Source organism: Pelobates fuscus, chromosome 2, assembly GCF_036172605.1.
Source record: "Pelobates fuscus isolate aPelFus1 chromosome 2, aPelFus1.pri, whole genome shotgun sequence".
NCBI classification, from domain to species: Eukaryota; Metazoa; Chordata; class Amphibia; order Anura; family Pelobatidae; genus Pelobates; species Pelobates fuscus.
The window spans coordinates 298,015,895-298,030,644 of record NC_086318.1 but is presented as its reverse complement, the minus strand read 5'-3'; the positions used below and the strand labels follow the sequence as shown (position 1 = coordinate 298,030,644).

Sequence of the window (14,750 nt, the reverse complement as noted above, 5' to 3'; positions counted from 1 at the left end):
GAGACCTGGAAGCTCCTAAGCCAAAGCATATGTTAGCTCTCCTGAGCTAATCATGCAATGCTCAGCTGATCAATCTTAACTTACAAACTAAGCACTGGGAATGTGAGTTTAGGTCAGATAGAGAACTTCCATCTCTCCAGATGAGGTAGTTGAGGCAGGAATGGCGACTCCGGGTCCCAAGGTAAAAAGGTGAATAGTTCTTAAATGTATTTTACTTCTTACATGGGGGAGCTCATCACTTGGCACAAAAAGCACTAAACACTGTTGTGCTCCTTTAAATAATACTTTCGCTTTCTTTAAAACTTACTATATCCTGCAATAATACAAGGCACGAAGAATACAAATATCACATGGATCACTAAATATCAGCATACAATAAAACACAACACAATGAAGACACCGAGTGCTTACAGGATTTGATTTTTTAAATAAATACTTCCTCAGGGAACTTTCTTGTACACGTTAAAATGTAAACACCCATCAATTTTCCAACACACATTATAAGGGATGCATTTAGATGCTGAGCTAAAATGTTGATTTATTTTGGTAAATTGGCATATAAGTTTTCCAAAGTTCTTCACGAATGACAATGCAAAACAAAATACACACTAAATTTCACATTGCATTTAAAACATTGTGCTAGCTGTTTATTTCTTAATTTGCCTGGCTTTTAAAATCCTTTATGCCCTCTCTTCTCCATCCCTCCTCCTTTTTCCTGCTTTCTCTGTCCGTCCTGAAGGCGGAGTTGAGGATTACAAACTTTTTAAAAGCCTTGGTGAAGAGTCTGAAAAAAGTTTTGCAACTTCACTAGAAGGAGGGAGCCTACCCAGCAAGTTAGCAACAAGCCTTTAAACTTTAAAAGGACAGGATTAAGTGCCTGTGCTTGTCACTTGCTCTCTTGACTTTCCAAGAACACCCTGGATTGTGCTGCTGCCTTTTGGTTGGATCAGCAAGGTAGAGTATGTGTATTTTTTTTAGTTTTAGAAAAATAAATGTGAATTTTAAATTAATTGTTTCCCAGTGCCAAAAAACAAGTTTAACAATTCATAAGAGTTTTAGGACCAAGTAAAATCCCAACGTAAGTAAGTAATTTAAGGTAAAGTAATAATTTTATATTATATATAATAGCATTTCTCATTGTATTAACTTAACTGTACAAAATACTATTTTACGTGCGCCCTTGACTATTTCCCAACTGTCCTAGAATTCCTGAGACAGCCCTGACTTTTTGCTTTATCTCCAGGTATCCTGCTGTTTTAGCATCTCCATTGCTAAAAATGTTTACTTTTCTATTATTTTGAGATATGTAATATATTTACTCTTGTTTTTAAACTTTTCTGATGGTTCGCACTCCATGTGTTTGCAAATACCATTTAGGCTGGCTTTTCGTGATGGGCATTGCAGTGGCACATTTAGCTATCACATTTGTAGGTTTTTAAACAGTATTTTAGCATAAGCATTATTCCTCAACACATCCTTAGTTTTAGATCTGTTCTATATTTTTTTCTGTGAGCAGGAAGATTGTTAGATGTGTTTAACTCCTTATGCACAATGATATTCTACGCAGCCATCTGCAACTGATGCTTTAAGATATTATTCCAGTACTCACTGTGCCACTTACATAGCCTCAGCAACACTATAGAGCACTACTGTCACTAACAGAGGGATTTAATGTGTTTTTTTTTTTTTAAAAACATCTTTATAGAACAGAATATTATGATGGCATAGACAGCCATTGGTCTTCCATTGGTTAAATGATGCTGGCACGAGAGTGAATTGAATAAATATAAAATGGCTAAGCAGACTAGCCAGAAACTAAGCCTGGCTTCCATATCTTAGTCAGCATTTTCAGAAATCTGAATCATAGACTTCTAACAGTAAATTTGGGTTAACCCCTTAAGGACACATGACATGTGTGACATGTCATGATTCCCTTTTATTCCAGAAGTTTGGTCCTTAAGGGGTTAAAAAGACCACATCTGAATTTTAACAGATATAGTTTTGCCATGATCCTTTGGTTTAGCAGACAGGAAATTTGACACCAGCTACCTAGGTTTTATTCTTTGGCTGAAGTAAGACTTTGCATGACTTGGAATTTTCATACTTTTGTGTTTAGGCTCTAATTGATGGTGTTCTTGCTGTTTTAGCAGTTCTTATTAAAAGAGGTCTGGGTTAGCTACTGCAGCGGAGATTTCTGTTTGAAGTTATTGCACTTCCCTGCTATTCTGAGCCACGGAATGTGTGAGAAGGAAATATAGTTTTACGCACATCAGGACAGAAATAAGCTCCATTTAATACGGTTTTATCTGTTGCTCTGCCATTGCAACATCTGGTTAGCACACTTTGCTTTTAACTATTGTTTGTACTGTTTGTGAAGATATTTCTCCAAAATCTTGGAATCTATATTTTTGCTGTTCTCATGGTGCCTAGTAATCTAGTAAGAAAAATTTAATAAGATGGGGAGAGAGAGCCCACAAAATCACAGCCTTGGTCTAGTGCAAGGGTAGGCAACCTTTGGCACCCTAGGTGTTGTGGACTACATTTCCCATAATGCTGGCAAAGCATCTGGGGATATGTAGTCCGCAACATCTGGAGAGCCAAAAGTTGCTTGCCCTGTTCTAGAGCAAGGTGATCAATTCAATGTTTATTCACTAAACAGCACCAGGCTTCACTAAACAGCAACAGACTGAATTGCTAAATGTAGGCAGAAAATCTCCAACTCCAGCTACATCCAAGGCTTGGCTATTTTAGCCAATGTGTTGCAATTTCATTTTCAGTTCACAACAATTTTCTGTTTAGTGAAGAAACTCCTCTGATCCAAGCACTCCTAGGGATTATAATCAAACAGATACCAACTAGTATGCAGCAGCATGAAAGTGTGCATGTAACCTAGAGCAGGAACGATCAAACAAGTGGGCCACCAAATTTTGTCAAACTACAACTCATCTATGGCTGGCAAAGCTTAATGAGCGTTGTTGTTCTGAATAACAGAAGGTCTACTTTTTGGCCAGTTCTGACCTAGAGTAACTGTCATAAAAAGCTGTGCATCTTTGTTATATGAGGCTTGCAGTACGACTGCTACCTCTTTAACGTAATATTACAACCAAATACCCATCTGCTCTTGCTTTGCGTGTACATGCCTACTGTATATCAAATTCCATTCTATTACATGCAATGCCACATAAAGATGATATACTGGCTTCTGTAGCTGTCTGTATGTAAAGGAATCCCATTATAAAATGTATAGTATGAACAATGAAATCCCTCATAAATATTGGAGATGACTGAGCTTTACCAAGGAAAGAAAAAAGAAAGCCGTTGAAAAGGTTAATATAATTTCAATGCACTTACACGTTACAAAAAAAAAATCTAAATTGTATGCTTTCTTCTGTATTATGCATGATCTGTTAGGTGCGTTAATATGTGTTGATGGGGATTTGCAGTGTGGCTATAATTATCTCAGAGGGAAAAGCAGGGCAGCATAATTGTGTAATCATGTGTGCTATACGTGGCAGACCTGGGAGTTAGCATATAACCAACTTTTATGTTGCAAAAAAACAAACAAAAAAAAAAAACATCTGTGTGTCAGGATCAGACTTGTTTTGGACAAAATATCACGCATTAGTAATTCGGAATCCAACTATTATAGTACTGCCAATCAATGTCAAGGGATGGGTTTTGTTGTACCAACTTGCTGGCAGGCCAGGTGTAGCACCTTTAACCATGTTATGTTCTGTAGTCTCCAACACATCTAATTCTGTCTCTACAGCCCTTTTTTTTTTTCTTCCAACCTATTTCCTTCTGTATTCAATCCCTTATCTCAGTCTCTGTTTAGTAGTTGCCATCATTATCTTTATTTCACTTGCTGCTTTCTGGATATCAACCTTTTCCTCAGCATTGTTCTTTTTGCACTTTCTTGTTTTCTCTGTCTCTTGTGTGTGTGTTTTGATCTGTTTATCAATGCTTGGAAGTCCTTCTATGTATCTCAGTATTTTTCCATCACGCTAATTTCTCTGCCTTTTCCTTTTCTTGCCTGATTGTCACCAATTCTCTTTTTTTTCATATTTTGTCTACTTCTCACTTTGAATCTCAGTCTTAAAAAGCAAAAGTAAAATACATTGAGTCACAACACCATGCAAAGTTCCAATATGGATTTTTTCCTCCAGAGGAGGACGTGGCATCTGGTTTAGCAGGTCCACTTGCCTGGCCATGAGCGCCTGCATCCAGGGTCCTGCTCTTTCTCAATACCTGTTTTCTGTCTCTCAGTCTTTATTGCCTTCATACATGAATGTGTCTAAGACTTTGCATTTTCTAATGGATTTAACTCTCTCTTTCTATCACTCTTTATTCCCACTGATTCTATAGCTCACTCAGGTTCCTTTACCTTTATCCCTATATCTCGTAAATTTTTCAGTTTCACCTCTGTCTCTCGTGAACTGTTTCATAGCCTTTTTTCTAGCTTATCTCTGACACTTGTACCTATCTTTCTTACTTCTCTATAAGCTTTTATCTCTGTATCTTTATCTGTCTTTTACAAATCCTGTAATATTTGTTTATACCATCTTATGTCTAGCTCATGTTTTTCTGCCATATATCCCCCTGCCTCTCCTTGTCTCGTTTTATTTTTCCCCTACCTGCCTGCCTATCTTTTTATTTACCCATTCTTGGTGTTCTAAGTCTTTCCTCACCTATATTTTTTTTTTTTTTTTTACTTTTCATCTTTCATTGTCTTTCTGTTATTGTTGTTCTGAATAAAAGAAGGTCTACTTTTTGGCCAGTTCTGACCTAGAGGAACTGTCATAGAAAGCTGTGCATATTTGTTATATGAGGCTTGCAGTAGGACTGATACCTCTTTAACCTAATATAACAACCAAATACCAACCCTTCTACAACATATCTATATTTTTGTAGCACTTTGTCTGAGCTCGCTTACTCACTCTCCAGTCTTCCATGCTTGCAGCTTAATTTAATAAGTAATGACCTAGTCGCTAAAATGACCCCTGCAATTTAGTAAAAAGATTAGTGATATGTTTTATCATGCATTTCATGCAAGTGAAGATTTTATTATAGATTTATCATAATAGTTTAATTATGCTTCTTTCTATGTAAAACCTGCACATATTACATCACCAGGCATGTCTTGCATTATTGAGATATATTAAGCGGATATAAAGCCTCTGTTGCTTGAATCCATTTATTTACCAATCTGCCAGTCAGTCACATGGACGGTATAGATTTATTTATTTTTTCAGCATTATTTTTTTTTCTTTAACAGTTGCAGCAGTTTTATTATTGATTTTGTGCCCATGTTTTATTCATAAATACTGGGCATGTAGACTTATTCCTTTTACGGCTATAGGATTGGGTACAATATTTTAGGAAAAGGGACAGGGGTATAGGGAATCTTTTGACCCTGTAGTGTTAGGGTAATAGGACCAACGGAACTGGGCATACCCTCTGGCCTTATCAGGTTATTGGCCTTCAGTTCCACCCTGCACACATAATGGAGGTAGTAGGAAGGCCATACACCAAGTCTCATATGGTGAATAGTGGGGTCCACATTTTATTTTTTTTACATTTATTTCTTGTTAGAGAGATCATTGTACTATTGTAACCAGCTTGTGTATTTAAAATATTTTATTGCACTGTACTCTGAGTTCTCCTGGGACTTTCCCCATTGGTAGCACATCAAATGTATATTTTACACATTAAAATGCACTATATTTTTATAATATTTGCACACAAAATCATTTTTTTTTTTCTGTTTTACCAATTAGTTTCAAATAGTTTATTGCCAGAGCAGATTATTATAAGACTGAATTAATGCATTCTTCAAGACTGTTTGCATATCATAAAAGTTTTTTTAGGGTACTACTAATGGGATCAGAATGTCATTGTTGGAAACTAATACGTATTTTTAACTAGAAGAACACTGTTATTATGGGTACATGTGTTGGTAAAGGTTGAAAAATACTTTTGGACTTTGTCATGCAGTAAAGTGGTTATTGTAAGTAGGGTATTTAAAACAGAGAACTGCTTGGGCAGTCACTTACACAATATAAGCATTTAGAGGTTACATAATGACTGGGTGTTTTGCCTACTAAATATAAAATAAAAATTAAATGGTTCAGTCTCAAGCAGTTATATAGTAAGCTTATATTTTCTCATTTAGAAGGGGCCTATTTACATGACTGGGAAATGTTATTTCAGTTTGCCTCAAGTTATTAAAAGTCAGCTGTTTCAAGTCAACCAATGCTCAAGTTATCCCTCAAGCTAACAATTCCTTAGAAATCAATATTTAGTAGGGCAGTCCTAAATTTGTGTTTCTTTTTCATTGTCCTAGATTTCATACCTAGTGTTCTGCTTCTGGAAATGCAACAGAAAAATGGCCCCAATAAAGAAATGATTAGACATGCACTGCTAATAGTAAAGCCAGAGCATTCAGCACTTCAGCACTTGGTACATTAACAGGGACTGGCCAAAAGAGCAACATACCCTCCCTTTTTGACTGGAATAACCCCTTTCTGGATGATCCCACCCTTATGTCATCGCCACACCTTATCATGGTCCACCCTGTACTCTTCTCCGCATTTATACGTAAAATGTTAGGAACAATAGCTGACTGGAATGGATTCTGATAGTGTTTTTCATGTGGTCAGTTGTTGAGTAGTGCTAGACTTCAGTCAAATTGCCATATTTAATATCAGAGTTGGTCAGTTACAGAGTGTTATATGGGTGATAACAGAATAAAGTGTGCTAGCAACAAAATAGTTAAAACTATTTAAATAAATACACAAATAAAAGCCTGACTGCAATGGCAACTGGATGTGTTTCCTAGGAGCTCCTCCAGTTCCAAACGAGTTGATCCAGTTGCCAACGCTTTTGGCCCTTTTGTATTCATCATATTAAACTACCTTGGCATTCCTCATCACTTGACCAGTCTGACCAGCCCGTGGTTGCCCAAAAGGGAATCTGCATCGACTGTGAGTGAGGCCTAGCGTGCGTTGTGACAAGGAGAGGCGGCCGACCTGACAAGCATTGACCCGCACTTACATGGAGTTCCAGCCCCGTTTCCTCCCCCTATGTGCTGGCGGGGGTGATCCCGGTCCCATCCATGAGGGCTCCCTTCCTCCGCAGCTGACATGTGGCGTTGTAATGCTCCCAGTGACATCTATGACTGACTCACCCGCAACAAAGGCGGCCGCATGTCCGGGGCTGCAGCTGAGGAAGGGGTCCGGAGCACTGACACAGCTAAACTGCCTTTGTGAGGAGTTCTGGCAGGGATTGCAGAAGCGCTATCTCCAGCCAGCCCAGAGAGTATTGCTGAATTGCACGCCTGCACAGCTACCCCAAAGAACCAGGAACCCACACACGGCTGCAGACCCACAGAAGAACCGCGCCAGCGGCGCACAGGGAGAGCAGCGCACAGGCCTATACCCCAATGCCGACAGAGATATCCTGGGAGGTTTGAAGGGGGGAAAAAAGCCTGTTACACCATCCAGGTGGTTCCTCATTGTCTCCTCAGACCCCTAATCCACCGACTAGCGCCATAGGTAGGGGCTGCGTTTTTCCCATGGCTGGCATAGGCTGACAGGCACTTGAAAGACTGTGCTTTAGTCCCCCCTGAGCCTAATCTATCATAAAAATCCCTTGAACTTTTCTCTTACCCTTTTTAGCTGAATTAATACGCTCTGTATAATCTTTCAACCCCTGTTTTTCTTTTTTTTTTTTCTGAGCAAGTATCATATTCTTTGTCTTTTCTAAGGCTCTGGACTCTCCCACCTTTCTCTATCAGGGCTCTTTGTGGTGGAACTCTTTGTTAGACACTCAGTTTGTTCTCTCTTGCTTTATATAAAAATGTGCAGATATATTGAAAGCCATATAAATTTCTCACTACGTTTAATGCATACCTTGCTTTAGCTATTGTGGCACAGTAAGGCTGCTTTGTACTATCTATGCACAATTAAAAATAAAGAATTGAAAAAAAAAATCACACACAAATAAAAGTATACCACACTAGTTTTCTGATTTTTGTTAACATTTAACTTGCGTTTTAGTATTAAAAATACAATACATTTAGAACCTAAATACAAACCTACATTAAAAACAAGGGTACTTGTGACACACATTAAACTAGGCAGGTGTCCCAATACTTTCTGCCCACCTCCCCAGAGCATAAGCAGCAGTTAGGGTTCTGTGAATAAAAATAAAAATGTGGGTCCATCCATTCCCTTATTCCAAATGTGGTGTCGTGAGTGTTAATTATAATAAGTAGTTTTCACTGACTTCCTCTTGTTCATACACAATACCTTGAGGTTGCCATTTTGGGTTAATACATAAAATGGAAGAATCTCCAGTTTTCTGGAGATGCTAATATCCAGCATCATTTTATATTATTTATGTTGATTAAATGTATTTGAAATGGAGAAAAATGTACAGTATGATAAGCATGTGACTTCAAAATATAAAACTTTATCAGTTGTTACTGCTTTTGTGAAATGTGTATTAGAGTAATTTTAATAAGAATTTGTTCATAGAAAAAATGTAAATTTTAAATTGATTTAAATTTTTCTGTTATTTTAGGTAGCCCTCTATAAAGATGGGTGACTGGAGTGCACTTGGAAGACTTCTTGACAAGGTGCAAACCTATTCTACTGCTGGTGGAAAGGTTTGGTTGTCAGTACTGTTTATATTTCGTATCCTTCTTTTGGGCACTGCTGTGGAATCAGCCTGGGGAGATGAACAATCAGCATTTCGCTGCAACACTCAGCAACCTGGTTGTGAAAATGTCTGCTATGACAAGTCATTCCCCATCTCTCATGTACGTTTCTGGGTTCTTCAGATTATATTCGTCTCAACACCAACTTTGCTTTATTTGGCCCATGTGTTTTACTTGATGCGCAAAGAAGAAAAGCTGAACAGGAAGGAAGAAGAACTTAAAATTGTTCAGAATGATGGAGGCAATGTTGACATGCACCTTAAACAAATTGAAATAAAAAAATACAAGTATGGCATTGAAGAACATGGCAAAGTCAGAATGCGTGGGGGTCTTCTTCGCACTTATATAATAAGCATTTTGTTTAAGTCAGTTTTTGAAGTTGGCTTTCTTGTCATCCAATGGTACCTGTATGGGTTCAGTCTGAATGCCGTCTACAGGTGTGAACGACAACCCTGCCCACATACAGTAGATTGCTTCCTCTCACGACCCACCGAGAAAACCATTTTTATATGGTTTATGTTGATAGTGTCTCTTGTGTCACTTGGCTTAAACATCATTGAACTATTTTACGTCAGCTTTAAAAGCATCAAGGATGGCATCAAGGGGAAAAGAAACCCATACACCCATACAAATGATCCAATAAGTTCAGCAAAAGATTGTGGTTCACCTAAATACACATACTTTAATGGCTGTTCTTCTCCGACTGCTCCCATGTCACCACCAGGTTACAAGCTTGTTACTAGTGAAAGAAACCCTTCATCATGTCGTAATTTTAACAAGCAAGCAAGTGAGCAGAACTGGGCTAATTACAGCGCTGAACAAATTAGGATGGGCCAAGCTGGAAGCACCATCTCAAATACTCATGCACAGCCCTTTGAGTTTCCTGATGATCAACAGAATACCAAGAAATTAGTGCCTGGTCATGAGATGCAGCCCATTGCAGTTTTGGACCACAGACCACCTAGCAGAGCAAGCAGCCATGCCAGCAGCAGACCCCGACCTGATGATTTGGAGATTTAGTTTATTAAATCACATTATCAAACGAAAGGTTAATTTGTTGAGTGATGGAGGTACTTCATGGTCTCAAATAAGAGATTTAACAAACTTTAAAACTTTTGTAATGTACATTTTGTGGTGTGGGAGGTACACTTTGGTATTTAAGTAGTTGATTGCAAAATTTACAGAACTAAATGACTCAGAAAACTAGAATCACATGCATTTCAACCTAGAATGTATTTATAAGAGGATGTATATAAAGTAAGGTATGTGTTTTCAATTTGTGAACAAAGGTGTTGTATTACTGAGTGATTGGCATAAAACTACTACAAATATAAAGAAGGTTTTTTTTGAGAAGATGTTTAAATGAAAAATATATAAATAGATTGACTGTCTGGAACAGTTTAGAAACATAGTACAAAAATAAATATGTATAATCAAGAGAATGTGGTTGGTTGTAGCTCCCTAATTTGATTTCTCAATTGCTCCTCTAAATTATACTATTATAATTTAAAAGAACTTGCAAAATATGGTGCAAAATAGATGAATTGTAAAGAACTTTAAAGGGACACTGAAGACAGTAACTCCTTCATCTCATTGAAGTGGTGTATATTGTCTGAAGTCATCTTGGAGAGTCCCCATCAGCCCATTCCCTCTGTGCTGCTTGAGATAATGATGAAGCCTTAGTCTGGGCACCAATGGGTGGCTGTGTTGGGCAGAGAGTGGCCGCTGACTGCTTTCAGTCATTGCTGGTATGAATTGGTATGTCTATAAGGAAGTGTTTAATCTCTGCTTAGCCATACCCCCAGCAGGGCCTGCTCCTAAATGGTTCAACATTGAATGCAGTGATAATACTAGGGGACTTCAGCCACTATGATTAAATTAAATTAAATGATTATTGCCAAAGTGTCTCTTTAATTCAGCAGCAAGTCAGTCCACAGATCAACTTGATACTTAAAACACATCGCTTTGTTCATTCAATTTGAGTATAATTTAAAGCAATGAATAGCTGGGGTTCAGAAGTGACACTTTCATGGAGAGGCTTCTCCATACATTTCTTTGAAATTTTTTCATATGAAGTAACTTCTAATTGAGCTTATTAGCAGAGAAGATACCTTCTATTCTTCCTAACCTTAGTCCTTTATTACTAATGTTTCATTTGCAGCATACAGTGATTCCACACTTCAAGTAAATGCCAGCACTGTACCATATATCCAAATCCACCATTTTGTCATGCCAGGTCTGTTGTTTATATCTATCTTGTTTATTCTAGCTCTTCCCTTCTACCAGCTCTTTTTCATTTCATGCCTGCACCCACATCTGTACTCTAACGTCAGCTTATGGTAGATGCCCCTTATTTAATGACTGCTAACCATGTATTCATGCTAGTTCCTCCATATTGTATGACAGGTAACTCCATACTGCACACCCTGTTGTTTATGGAGTATATGGGGAGTTTACTATAGCTGAATGTCACTTTCATATAGTAATCTTATGCACTTGAAGTGCTGTAACACACCGTGGAGGCCGCCTCCCAATGGTGCATTAGCAGACCTTGATGGACAGGGGAATTACACAACATTTAGCATGATTTATCATTTACCTTGTGGCCCAAACATTCTAATTAAAATCAAAATTGTGATAAAGTGTAGGCTTAGCATAATTAAGTTGCTAGTTACAATTGCCCCTTTTAAAAACAACAATCCCATTCATATAGTTTATAAAATATAAAAGAAAAGACATTGACTTATGATCAACATACATGGATTGATCTGATTATCACTATATTAGCTTATACGTATTTATGCTAAACAGCAACCGTTCTCAGTAGTCTCTAAAAAGGTTGCACAGGCCTGGTCAAATATGGTCACCACCATATGTGGCTATTTTTTTTTTCATTGAAATCAGTGTGACTTTTAGATGTGACCCCAATAATGTGTTTTGTGCATGAATAACCAAAGGTATTTGGAATTAATATTCTTCAACAGTTAATACCTTTATTACAGCAATCACTGTGAATGTCCTAAAAAAAAAGACTGTCCATGTTAATATTGCAGTTCTATGAATGCAAAACTATTTAAATGTGAAACCATATGTATCAAGGAAGCAGCAAGTGAAGCGTTAGACTTCTTATCTGAAATCGGTCCAATCAAGCATTTGTCAATTTCCCTTCAAAACCTTTTTGCTGTCAAACTCTCTTTGTAATCACAAAACATTGACAGTGCAACATCAATGAGACATATTCATCTTTTTTTTTTTTGTGATATATTTATTACAGGATTAAATAAAAGATCTGCTGTTTGATTCCATCAGCTTGACAGATGCAGAACAAGAGGAAATTATACATCACATTATGTGATGATCTTTTCTCAGTGTGTTTCCTGACATGCTTTGCACAGATAAGTTTTGAAAGTCCCAAATATTTTGCTAGAGAATGACACATCATTTTCAATTCTTTCTAGTTTCATATTTAACAAATTAACTAAAAATAGCTATAGTAAGAAACTGACCTGCTCCCATTATTACGGATTCTAACAAGTCATTTTAGATGATATAGGATCCGTATCAAGACATTGCAAGTTTACGATTACGGGACAGATGCTAATGTTAATTACAAATTCTGGTTTGACTGTACTTTTCAGTGTTTTGATGCACTAAATGTCATTTAGTTCCATCCGTTCCCTGTGCTATTGACCTCAGAAGTCATACTTCGACAGAAAATAATTAGATATCTTGCTTGGTAAGTTTGATCCTGCATAGGAAATTTTAAAAGCCCAAAACACATTTCTATCTGTTAGTCAATTTACGGCAGTCATAGGTGATCAATCTCTTAAGGACAATAAAGGATGTTCTAGAAAACCTTATGCCAGCACAGAATGTCCTGTTTATTTAAATGAGTTTGACATTCCATTTTATAACACATCATTAAAGAGTAAATCGTTTTAACCACATATGCCATGACTGATCCTTAATCGGTTAAATCTAATAGATCAGTTTCGTTATGGCGGTATAACTTTAGAAAAGGAAAACAGTTTGTCCATGCAGAAACACTATGAATTTAGCTACTTAAACTGTCACCAAATAATTGGGTTAATAAAAGCAACTTCAATAAGTGGAATGAATTACTAATTATTTGCAATAATTTGTGAACTGGATCTAAATAATCTTCAATTGAATCACAGAAACATTTGAGATAAAAGTAAATTTGGAAATTGAGCATCTTCTCAAAATAAATTTAAGTGCATTGGTTTAGGACAGGGGTAGGAAACCTTTGACTCTCTAGATGTTGTGGACTATATCTCCCATTGTGTTCTGACAGCCATACTGTTGGAGAAGCATCAGGTGAGATGTAGTCCACAACATCTGGAGTGATGAAGGTTGCCTACCCCTGATTAAATTAAGAGCTGGATAAGATCTTTGAGAATGACATACAACATATTTAACCCTTTGAGTTCCAACACGATCATCTGCACTCAATCTGTTAACTTTACCAGATATTGCTATGAATTTTTTTACATCACTCCTCTGGCATTCCAATGGTTAAATACATGAGAGGAAAAATATGTAGCTTATAAATACATGATAACTATAACTTTAAATAGCATCTCGCACTAGAGGCCAACAAAATGGTGTTTACAAATTCCTAATGTGTTGTAAAAAGCACATTTTAGCCCTATTTTTGTGTTGTCGGTATTGTTTTGACGTGTCTACTTCTGGATAGACATCGATCAGTTAAGGTATAATGTCGAGATTTTAGATTGTTTGTCTTTCTTTAAGTGTCAGGAATACCATCCTGACTTGAATGATTTTAATTTCTTTAATGTGTAATCAAATATGCTTGAATGATAGAGGTTGTTATAGTACTGTACGCATACATCATTTGGTTGTTATGTGAGAAACAGAAATGCTTAGAGCTGGAATGCGACTTAAATATAGCTGCACAGGTTCTGTATTAAGCAGCCCACAATTGTGAATTATGTTGTAATTATGTACTGTAAACTAGACTTCATTATCCTGATGAGATTCATTTTGTACATTTAATTATCATTTGGTTGCTTCAACCACTGTAATGTTTGCACTTGGGGGTTTGTTTAGAATGCAAGACAGTCTGGAGATTAAACTTGTTCCATTATACACTTAGAGGTAATTTATTTGAAAAATTGCATCTGTTAAATCTTTGGAGTGCTAGAGGATTTCAGCCGTGGTTCAATTTCCAAAAAGGTATACTACGCAGCTGCCGAAAAACACCATAGTTGGAGGTGCTCATTGCAAATGGATTTAGATAACCCCGCTCATTCCTGCCCATGCAGTGCCTCTTTCATCAAAGCTCCTCTCTTTTCCTGACATTACATTGCACATAATATATTTTAATTAATTTTTTAAGGCAGAGGATGCAGACCATCTGTACAATTTGTGTTCTAGGGCACCTGAGCCGTAGATTTAGCTATGAGTTGAAATCACTGGCACTCGGTTAAACACACCTTCCCAATAAAAGCAGTGGTGTTGCGTTGACACAGCACTACATATGCTGGAGAGAAGTGCATTGTATGATTAAGTTTTTTGTAATATGTGCAGAATGAATGATTTTGATTTTTTTCCCCATAAACTACTGTTATGTTCTGCTTCATTGCATGTATGTAGTAATGGCTAATTAGCACATTGTTTCCAAAGTGCTTTCTTTAAACAATAAAGTTTTACTTTAGTAAATATTGTTTGTGTGTTTCTTTTTACGACTAAAATATGCTACTATTCTCTGGCAGTGGTTCCAAAACTACAACATATGCACGTATAATTGTGTTACTGGAGAATAATAATGAAGAGATCCTTGAATTCTGGCCAATTAGGATTGTGTGATGATATAGGTGGGAACTGCTGCTGATCAATGGGGTGGGGTTTTCAAAGAGCTCCAACTGGTGACTAAAAACTGGATCTAAAAATCCATGTTCTTTTGAGTCAAGATGGCCCATGGTTCCTTGAGCTTAACATTGTGTGTGAGTGTCTCACAGAGCTTCAACACAATAAATATCACAGTATT

At 37.1% G+C, this 14,750-nt stretch overlaps 1 protein-coding gene across 1 annotated transcript; it reads left to right on the top strand.

Annotated features, from left to right (window-relative positions):
- Window positions 1–817: 817 nt before the first annotated feature.
- Window positions 818–14,422, top strand: GJA1 (gap junction protein alpha 1). Its single transcript, XM_063443465.1, has 2 exons — window positions 818–954; window positions 8,584–14,422. The coding sequence occupies exon 2, from the start codon at window positions 8,600–8,602 to the stop codon at window positions 9,737–9,739; it is 1,140 nt and encodes a 379-aa protein (XP_063299535.1). The 5' UTR covers window positions 818–954; window positions 8,584–8,599; the 3' UTR covers window positions 9,740–14,422.
- Window positions 14,423–14,750: the final 328 nt, after the last annotated feature.

Bases quoted from the DNA above. Each gene is read 5' to 3' on its own strand.
- GJA1 (XM_063443465.1), top strand. From the start codon at position 8,600: ATGGGTGACTGGAGTGCACTTGGAAGACTTCTTGACAAGGTGCAAACC.